The following is a 10,914-nucleotide window of genomic DNA, read 5'->3' as shown; positions in this document are numbered from 1 at the left end:
TACATTCTATTCAATTTAATTAAGAATACATTAATGTAATTAAAAAGATATATTATATAAAAAAAACAATTTATCGCAAAAAAAATGTTTAAACAAATTATTATCAAAAATATTTTGTAACAGCTTTTCATTTATCTAAAATAGAAAAATATTCAATTATTTATTAATTGTAAAAAAAAGAATTTTGATAGACTAAAGATTGATTCTATTTTTAAATTTATTATGTTGTAAGAGATATTTTTGCTATTCCTAAAGTTAATATTATTTGTAGAAGTAGACGATTAATTATTTTCTACATTTATGATATTTTACTGCAAAATAAGTTTATTTAATTTATTTTATTCTTTTTTCATTTAAATGTTTTGAAATTTTCTAAAAGACTAATAATTATATATGATTATAGTCAAATCAATGTGATGATATTAAGTACAATAATTACAACACTTCAATGGAAAGTAAGTAAAAAATGAAATCGTATCTTTGTTTGTAGTTAAATTAAAATTCTAAGTATATAGATGAAAAATCTACTAAGTAGTATTTAAGATATTAAGCAACGTGTGTTTCATTTCATTAATATCTTTAATTAAGATTTGTCTAATAATTATTATGCAAGTGTTATGGCAGGATGTTAAAATATAAAATAATTAACTTATGTTCTTTTTGAACATTAGCAGATTAAGCAATGAAGACTTTTTCTAAAAGTATGACGTTGTAAATTCTTTTATTTTCTACCTGGAGTTTAATAACTGATTGTATAACTATTACTATTCATAATGAAATCCGAAATATTTAAATTTTTTCAACTTCTCACCTTCGTCATATTAAAAATTTTATATACTAAATAAAACAAATATTATTAGCTCTTTATTTGAATATATATCTATACACATGCGCGCGTACGCCCATGCAAATGATTGATTCAGTGTAATTTTTTTTTTATATAAAATTGCCATTCGTTTCATAATTGATACATGTTTGATATACACATAAAAAGATTGTGGAATAGTTCAGATCACAATAAATAAAGGTTGACGCGTTCAAAGATCGCAATTATGAATCGCGATTCTGATATTTACATTTTTATCAACGCTGGTTAAGCGTCGATGTAAAAGAGAGGCGTAGAGACGAACACCGCCCCTAGTTGGCACGCTACTGAAATACGCGTGGAGTGGGGATAAGTCTTGTACCCCTTGAGCCCTCCTCCAGTCCTTTTGACTCGATGTAGGGGTATATGGCAACGTGAGAAGTTCGTCGATGTGAGGGAAAGTAAAGGAGGGAGAACGAGACGAATCCCGTGGTCCAGAATGATGAAGGGCGAGGGCAAAGAAAAGTAAGGGTGGGTTGAGAAGCAACCTGTACCCGGCAACAGTCCTCGACCTCGGAAAAAGAAATCATTAACCTCTTTCCATGCTATGTCTCTTTTCACGTGTGTATATGCGTTAAAATTTTTCTACGAGCTTGAGCGCGCCGTGGTCCGGGACTCATATGTGCACGAACACAAACGCAAATGTAATTAAGGTAGTCTATAAGCAAAGCACTTTTGCTTTCAATCTTTCACCTATGACCTTCAATATGAAAATCGTATATAACCTTTCGTACTTACGTTTCTGATTTTTTGTATCTATATTTGACTGCTTTTTTGTTTTCTTTATTTTTTTCAATTTCTGCCTGTCTTCTAAGTTTTCGATGAAGGTTTATGTTATTAAAAACGTCCTATCGATATAAATCGATATAAACTATCGACTAAATCGATAAAAAGCCTTGAGATGCATTGCATTGCAACACTGCCTGTTATCTACATTTGCATCCATTGCGCACGAATACTAGAAGATTTATTCGTTTTACTTTTGGATATTTTAATAGCTTAAAAACTCAACATAGTTTAATATTTTTCAAACAAAATTTTATTCATTATTTATTGGATACTTCTTAACAAATACCATTATCATAAAAACATTTCAAAATTAAAGAATCACATATTTTCATCTTCATATACTTACGAATTTGTAAAAGTAATATTATTTGGAGTCATAAGAGGAGAAATACTCTAAATCAAACAAAGTTTCATATTTGTAGATAAATATTATGCAATATATTGAACAAGTCAAGTTACAAAATAATAATTAAAAATATTAAATCGGGCGGGGTATCTTATTAGAATTTTTTCACCATTATATTCTCAAGGTGTGAAATAGGAATGTTTGGCAAAAACAGGACTGCAAGGAAAATTCGAATACAAGTATTAGAAAGTACGTATTTTTTAATAAAAGTTTATCATCGATTTGCTAACCGTAAATTTTTATTTAATTATGTATTTTGATTAAAATCATATAGAAATTTTAGAATATACTTTTTTATATATAAAGTGTTATATGTTTATGATATATTTCTCTTAATGCTATATTAAATAAATATAAAATAAATCAATAAGATACACATTTATATACCTGACATATCCTCCGTACGTGAAAGTTATACAATCATTACAAAAAAATATTGTTTTTCTCCCTTTGCTGATGTTCGCTGGGCTTAGAAAAATATCCCATTTTTCATATTTCGGCATGAAATATATCGTTAACTAAATTTATATAAATCTGTAACAAAAAAATAATATAGTAGATAATTTTAATAATAACAATAAAATTAAAATAATCTGATTGGACCTTTACATTGCTAAAATTGAATATAGACATCCATACATTAGATAAATGTTTAATCGTGTATATTTATTCCAGATTATAAAATATTATAGATAAATTATATTTTATTTAAATTTTATCATATCAAACGCAATATCTCGATATTACCATATAAATCACCATATATCAAATATGAGTAATTGACAAGTATATTTTTATACAAATAATTTAGAAAGTTTTGTTTAATTCAAAATAAAGCCTCAGAGATAGTTCAATAGTAAGTAGTAAATAATATTCAATAGAATTTATGAAAGAAGATAATTTATTAAATTATAAAATGTAAAATATGTTAAATCTTTCAAATACATTGTTTGAAATTGCATATACAATGAATTTATGTGAATTTAAATATATAAATTTATAATTTATGGAATAAAATTTCAAACGGTAATAGTTTTAATATTTAGCTTGCTTATTTAATTACATACAATTTTTACATTAATTTAACAGTTTTTCAACGCAAGATACATTTTCAATTTTTCTAAACTTTAAAAAATTTTAGATAATATGAAAATTTTTTACAAATGTATTTTTCCTACAATTGCATTGGCTATAACATATTATTTTATAATTATTATGTAAAATCATGCATGCATATACATTTTCGAAACTGCAAATATTTAATTAGACGAAGAAACAAAATTTCTTATAAAATTTTTTTAATAAGTAAAACGATAAGAAAACTCAAAGGACAGCCCAAAAATAAAAATAAAATACAATAATAAGATAACAAGACAGAATTCCAAAAATGTCCCAGGGGTAAATATAATACATTTTTCAATGTACGTAAATAAAAACGTAATAGTCCTAAGAGATGCCTCTATTCAAACAATAAAGGAGAAAGATGTCGTAAGTGTGCTAGTATTTTTGTACTGTACCTACTGTGTCTACTATAAGAATTGTTTCCCGAGCCCCTAAAATGTAGGAGGTAGGCACTGGCCAAATGAGCGATATAGTGCAAGGGGAGTCGACGAAATGAATCGAGCGAGAAAGAGGGGTGGGGTAAAAGGATGAGAGGCAAAGAGGGGTAAGATGCAATGCGCATCTATTGATTCTCCGTTGCCAAGGGTTGGCCCACTCACTTTCGAAAGCACACGCACTTGCAATTTTCTCTTTACACACATGTGAATGCCGTGCATGTGTTTGTATAGGAAGCTAGCGGTGTACGATCGAAGGGAATACAAATCCTTCTCCCTCCTTGACAAACAAGAAGGAAAAACTCGATTCTGCAATTCGCGGCTATTGGCTTGCACTTTACAATGCTCTTGCTAAACGCCAAACTTCGGTCTATCACACGTATACAATGCGTTTAATATTTTTATCAAAATTATAAATATGTTTGAGAAATGTGTACCAAAGCCAAATCTTCATTGTCTAATTGTATATCGGCTTAACATTGTGGACTCCTTCACGACAGAGCTCAATTACCTGTTCACTTTATTTCTGTATTTGACTTAACTAAGGGGGTGACATTGAACAAAGTACGTATATTTTCTATACGATTAACAATCTATGTGAAAACTTTTATATAGATTTCCTAATTTACAAGTTTTTTATAAGTTGCTTATTAAATAAAATTCTTATTTTACTTTAATACACTAGTAAATAATATATTTAATATATACCAAAAACAGATAAAATGTATTTCATGCATATAAACAATTATATGTATACTGTATAAAATATATTTAATTATTATTCTACTTAATTATTCAACTAAAATTCTACCCACAAATTAAATGAACAGTACTAAGAAAAATATCAATATAAAATAGATGTAAAAAATATTCATTCATCATAAAAGTGATCAAAAATATTTTCAAAAATTTTATTTATATTGCAAAACTCATCAAAATAAATAAATATTAAACAAAAGTTTATTGCTTAAGAATGTTTTACAAATTTGTAAACTTATAGTGAGTAAGCATTTAAAAATTATATATATAAAAACTTTATTAAAATTTAAGATTTTTATATATTAACTAAATTAATTAAATTAACATTGAGTAAATAATATCCATAATTTATAAATTTTATAAATTTATATTTTTATTAAATCATTTTGTTCGTTTGAAATAAAAATCTACTTTGTATATAAAAAGTCAGTATTTGATATGTACAAATAAAAGCAATTTTAACGATAAAATAATCTAACATCAGAATTTATGAATATATTAAGGTCATTTTCCTTTCTGCACAATAAAGTAATCAGATAATAAATAAATAGATAATTAATAAATAATAAATAACGGTTAGAAATAAATTAAGTAAATAAATATATATATATATATATATATATATATATATATATATTTCCATTTATATACTTATATATCTGTGGGTACATATATATATTTACCCGCATATAATTATTATTGTGAACATGCATGCATAAGATATCAAATTACATCCAAAACGAAGCAATTAAAATTTATTTCAATTAAACCTAACCTACTATAAATCAAAAACATAATTCACCTTCGTTTGAGTCTGGAATTTCTACAAGTTTCTTGAACTGATACAAATTATAACAAAAATTCGGAATTTAAAATATTTGTTACATGAATAACAATGACGCAAGACGATAGTCTAAAAAATTAACGATTTGAAAATAAAAAATTTTATTCCTTCCCTTGTCTTAACACTCGCGCCATACTCACGCTGCCGGCAGCGAAGAAGACCGACAACTGTCGTATGAATTAATGTGAATTACGTGCGCGTTTCAACCCCTACTCGGTGAGTTTGTACAGTTAACTTTATCAAAGATCGTAAAAACCTACATTTTGATGCGCTCGCTGTAAGCGCCACCTTACGGTATTGCATTCATTTCAATTTTTAGTTTTTAACCGGAAATATATTGGATATCTAGAGATTAGTAATCTTATTACTAGCTTCTTTGTCTTTATATACTTTCTTTCGGATGCATAATTTTATTAACTTCGAAGCTATTATAATTATTTAATTCAATAAACTTCCTTTTATTATTTAATTATTAATCTAACTAATGTGATTTGTTGTATTAAAAAAAGTAATTTTTAAAATATTAATCTGAATCATTTTAAACCCGTATCATTGAATTAGTTTTAGTTGATAACTTAATAATAAAAATACAATTGCTGAATATTTTCTTGAATTTATCTTTTATATCCATATTTTGCACACATTTACATATATAAATAATTGCATAATATTAAAGTAAATATTTCAATCGCTAAAAATTAAAATTATTCGATATCTTTATATATTTAATTATAATAAGAATAATGTCATTCACTAATTTAAAAAAGTAGTTTTATTAAATTAATTGATATACCTTATTTTATGAATAAAGAATTTTATTAATTTCATTGTTTTTATTTCTCTACTTTTCAAATTTGGTTAATTAAATAAACAAAAATAAATAAATCAGAAATTATCTACAAATTTATTTCTAAAAATTAGTTTTAATTAATCAATTTTAAAAACCTTATATCGCATGCTATTAGTAAATTTATTATTATTATTTTACAAAAATTAAATAAAGATATTGTGATTAATTATTTTAAATCATTTAACGTTTATTTTATAAAATGTACAACTTCATCACTATTTTTGATGACAGTTATCACATTAATTTTCCAATCAATAAAATTACAGAGATATGCAATTTTATTTTATGATGATAATAATTGTAGATCAAAACATTTCTTGTACAGATTTTTTTGAAAAAGAAAACAGTGATATTTCTACGATTTGTTGGAGTAAGTAAAAAGTTAACCAACAATAAGTAGATTATCTACAAATTGATGTTGAGGAACCTCTAGATTTAGAGGTGCTGGTCCTTTTCTAATTCTACCACTAGCATCATAATGTGAACCATGACAAGGGCAATAATAACCACCAAATTCACCAGCATTTGCAATTGGTACACAACCTAAATGTGTACAAACTCCAATCACAACCAACCATTCAGGTTTTTGTACTCTATCTGTGTCAGCTTCAGGATCACGCAGAGTAGAAACATCAACTTTGCTTTCAGTCTCTATTTCAGTAGCAGTTCTATATATAAAAATGAATATAATTTTTTAGTAATAATTGAAAAAAATTCTGTATTCAAATATGTAAATATATACTACTGATATCCTGAATATCTAATATATATGTAAATATTTAATAAATTCTAATAGTTTTCAAAAATATTTTAGATTAAGTTTTAATTTACATTTAAATATTTTTATTTTATATTTATTATATATATAATATATTTAGAAATTAAAATTTTCATTTCCTTGAATATAGAAATAATAATTTAGCAAAAATAAAAAGAATATATAATTTGCCTTATAATTATTATCAAATAATTTTAAACCACATACTAAATTATAATTGATATAGAATATCTTATTATTCATTCTTATTATGAATATTTTAAGTAACATTAAATTATAAAATTTTATTATCAATGGATATAATACATACAAGAACATATAAAAAATATCTAATATTTACAAAAATGTGGATTTCTTAATTTGAAATATAGAATTTAGCTATAATTCTTATATTATAAATTAATTATGAGATTAATTTTATCTATATAAACCTGTGACGAATAAAAAGAGGCTTTCCACGCCATTTAAATACAACATTTTTTCCTTCAGGAATAGCATCTAATTTAATTTCAATTTTAGCCATAGCCAAGACCTCTGCAGAGGCACTAAAAGAAAATATAATCTGTTCTACAAATGTTTTTGTTGTATACGCACTAGCAACTCCAGCACCTGTAGAAATTAATAAAAACCAATGAACTTTATTGAAAATGTTAAATGTGTTCATTGTAAGCAAATAATATATTTTACCTGCTGATAAAAGATATGAAAATGCTTTTGGTGTTGATGAATTGTCCATTTTACGAATATTTGGATTTTTAAAATTATCTTTGCGAACAGAATCAAAATTTGGGACTTTAATGTCAGTGTGTGCTAACCTTCGCTGCATTACTTGTGAATTTACTAAAAATATTTTTAAATATTTCCAATATCATGAATATTATAAAGATATAAACTAATCTTTACAAATATTCTTTAATTATTACATATTAAATTATATATTTTGAAAATATTTTTTTATTTATTAACTTGATGATATAATCAATATTAAAATAAGTGGGTACTAAAATTAATATTTATTTTTTTTAGGATTACTAACTACGTGTTGCATTAATAATAATTGTAGGATATATGCAATATTCAAAGATTGTATCTTGAAATAGAATTATAGATCCACTATATGTTTCTATAGTTATGTTTAGCAATTTATCCATCAAGATTAACCTCGTTGGTTAAGATAATATCTTTTAAAGTATAAAACACAATATCAAATATATTCAATTAATATTCAATCGTAACAATCCAATGTAGTAATTAATATTTTTGTTGAATTACGGTTTATTAATATTTAATATCATTGATCGATAATGTAGAATTCCGTATTGTATACATGCATTCTTAAACTGATTATATAATTATAATTAAAAAATAAATATTTACAAGGCTTAATAGAGTCATTGATAAGCGTTTTTTTTAATAAAATAAGATAAACAGTAAAATTTAATTTTCTTGAAATAACATACCGCCAATTCCCAAAGTTATACGTAGAGGCCCCAGAAATTGAATGTCTTGATAAAGAGTATAGCTGGTAGTACGTTCAATCGAAGGTATTACAAATTCCTTGCGTAATATCTTGCTCGTTGATGCCACCGGTTTTAGTCCCGTGGAGATGACATTAATTGTAGCCTTCACAAAGGGTGCAATATTCGTCGATTTGGCAATCACGTTCATTTTTCAGGAGTTCGCCGTACCCGACGACGTAACCACCAGACGACAAAAGATGTAGGTGTCGTTAGTAATTGTCTTCAAAGAAAGTGAAGTAAACTTCTAAAGCACAAAATTCCCTAACTCCAACAACAAATATCACTATAAGTTAAAAATTAAGGAATAAAAATATACTTTAGAGATTATGTTATTACTGTTGCATATAACATATATATTTATACAAAGTTATGTAAAATAATTAATTTTTTGATGAATTACCTTTTAAGTATTAATTATATTCCTACTTATAATCTGTAAGTGAACAAATTTTGGGAAAACACAATATAAAGGTTAAAATTATTACAGAAATTTTGTATGACAGAGTATTCGTAACTGAATCAGTTGTCACTTTTTACTAATTTACAACGGATCATCTAAGCTGGAAGGTAACGCAAATAGCATCTAGATTAGAATTGTATTAAATAATATTTCTTTTCTAATCTTTATTTCAAATAAGTTTCTCTGAAAATATATTATACATATTTCATGATCATTTTAAATATAAAATACATTTTACTTTGAATTATGAACTTTAATGAATTTATTTCTACATGCAAGTAGCAGATGAGAGGAATGTTGACAAATTCTATTTCAGAGGAATCTGTAGATGCTTTTTGTTGTTTTACTTCAAATTGGCAGAATCCTAACGAGAAAGGAAATTTGAAATTTAGTATTGATTAGGTTATTTACAATACAAATGCATTGTTGAATTTATAAACTTACTACTTAATTAATTTTGTTCTCTAATAACATTTTTGTTTTATTAAATTAGTAAAAGAAATTAAAATAAAATTTTTTAAAATTTTTTTATATATTTATAATAAACATTTTCCAAAAAAATCATTTATATTTAATTTGAAGAAAATCATTGATTTTTGATATATTGAATATTGGAAATGTCTTATGCAATAAATTAAAATAATACAGCATGTATATTTTTTACAATCCATTACTCAAGTTAGTAATTCTATTAATACAGTTGTTTAAATTTTGTCGTGAATTTATTCTTTATCATTATATTAGTTAATAAATTGATATGAATTTGTATGCTAATTAATATAAAATTTCAATTGCCATAATTTTGGTAACAAAAGCTTCATTATTATCATTATAATATTAAAAATTTGTAGTAAAATAAGTGAAAATTGGTATTAATAGTATATTTTTTTTAATTATTTGATATATCAGAATTTAATTTAAATATTTATTTATATTATTTGTTTACTATTAATTTATTGTAACTTTGTTATAAAATGAATATTCATATGTTTCGAGCGATTAATCAATAAATGTCCAGTCAGTATAAATCATAGTTTCTAAATCACAAACAAAATCCAATGCTATTATTATTTTATCTACATAATAAATATCGTTAAAAAAAATTAAAATATTTAAATATTATATATAAACATGGTGATTCAAACTTCAGTCGATCAAAATAAGCCTATAATAAACCAATTTAGTAATTAATAATGAACTTATGAATTACTAAATATATGCATATTCTATTTGATAATACACACATTGTTTTTGGATTTACATAATTAATATAATTATAAAAATATTGTTTGTCTTATATATATATATATATATTTATTTTAATTTCGTATTATTTATATTTGGTACTATTTAACTTTATTAAATGAATATTTTGTTAATGGAATAAATTTCTTATTTTAATTGTATATAATATAAAAAGAACTAAATTGTTTATATATTATATGTTGTAATACACTATATAAACAATTTAGTTTTCTTAATTTAATATTTCTATTATTCTATTTTAATTATTTTCATTCTCTAATAATCCTCTCTGTCCTTAAATATATTTTTTTATTTAATAATTATTTTATTTCTATAATTCCCTCTTTCCTTCAATATATTATTGTATTTGTTTTCTTTCTACATTTTAAAAAATAATTATTTAAGTCATTTACCATTATTTATTGCATTGAATAGTTAATTGAATAAATAAAATAGATGAATTAATAATTAAATTGAAAATGATTAAACAATGAAATTATTTTTTCTCATGTATAATTTCCGCATATTTACTATTTATAAAAAGACAGAAATATTATTGTAACTACTTATTTATTCTATTTTACGAATTTAATAACTTTAATTTCCCAATTGTATGTGCTTTTATTTGATTAAGATTTCTTATTTAATTTTATAAATTGATATTAAGTATTATTTTATAATTTTTTAAGTTCAAGAAATGTTATACTTTATATTATAATGATAATAAAATTCTATTTTAAAAAGAATGAGCAGTAGCCAGGCAAACATTAAAAAAATGTAATTACTTTTTGTTGATATGATTTTACGTATTTTACTCATATTAATGAATATTAAAATTATTT

The 10,914-nt window shown here is 23.8% G+C and overlaps 2 protein-coding genes across 2 annotated transcripts in view; both read right to left on the bottom strand.

The window, feature by feature from the left end:
- Positions 1-2,592, bottom strand: part of chinmo (Chronologically inappropriate morphogenesis) — a 63,584-nt gene extending 60,992 nt beyond the window's left edge. The window contains exon 1 of the mRNA XM_011504652.1: positions 2,448-2,592. Within this exon, the coding sequence (XP_011502954.1) occupies positions 2,448-2,454 (7 nt within the window). The 5' untranslated portion in view covers positions 2,455-2,592. The remainder of the gene's footprint in view (positions 1-2,447) is intronic.
- Positions 2,593-6,308: 3,716 nt separating this feature from the next.
- On the bottom strand, positions 6,309-8,596 carry RFeSP (Rieske iron-sulfur protein). Its single transcript, XM_011504651.1, has 4 exons — positions 8,308-8,596; positions 7,535-7,687; positions 7,279-7,456; positions 6,309-6,737 (listed from the first exon to the last, which is right to left on the bottom strand). The coding sequence occupies exons 1-4, from the start codon at positions 8,513-8,515 to the stop codon at positions 6,452-6,454; spliced, it is 825 nt and encodes a 274-aa protein (XP_011502953.1). The 5' UTR covers positions 8,516-8,596; the 3' UTR covers positions 6,309-6,451.
- Positions 8,597-10,914: the final 2,318 nt, after the last annotated feature.

The sequence above is a fragment of the Ceratosolen solmsi genome, unplaced genomic scaffold (assembly GCF_000503995.2).
Source record: "Ceratosolen solmsi marchali unplaced genomic scaffold, CerSol_1.0 scaffold58, whole genome shotgun sequence".
NCBI classification, from domain to species: Eukaryota; Metazoa; Arthropoda; class Insecta; order Hymenoptera; family Agaonidae; genus Ceratosolen; species Ceratosolen solmsi.
The sequence above is the reverse complement of the archived record's forward strand: the minus strand, read 5'-3'. Positions and strand labels throughout refer to the sequence as shown.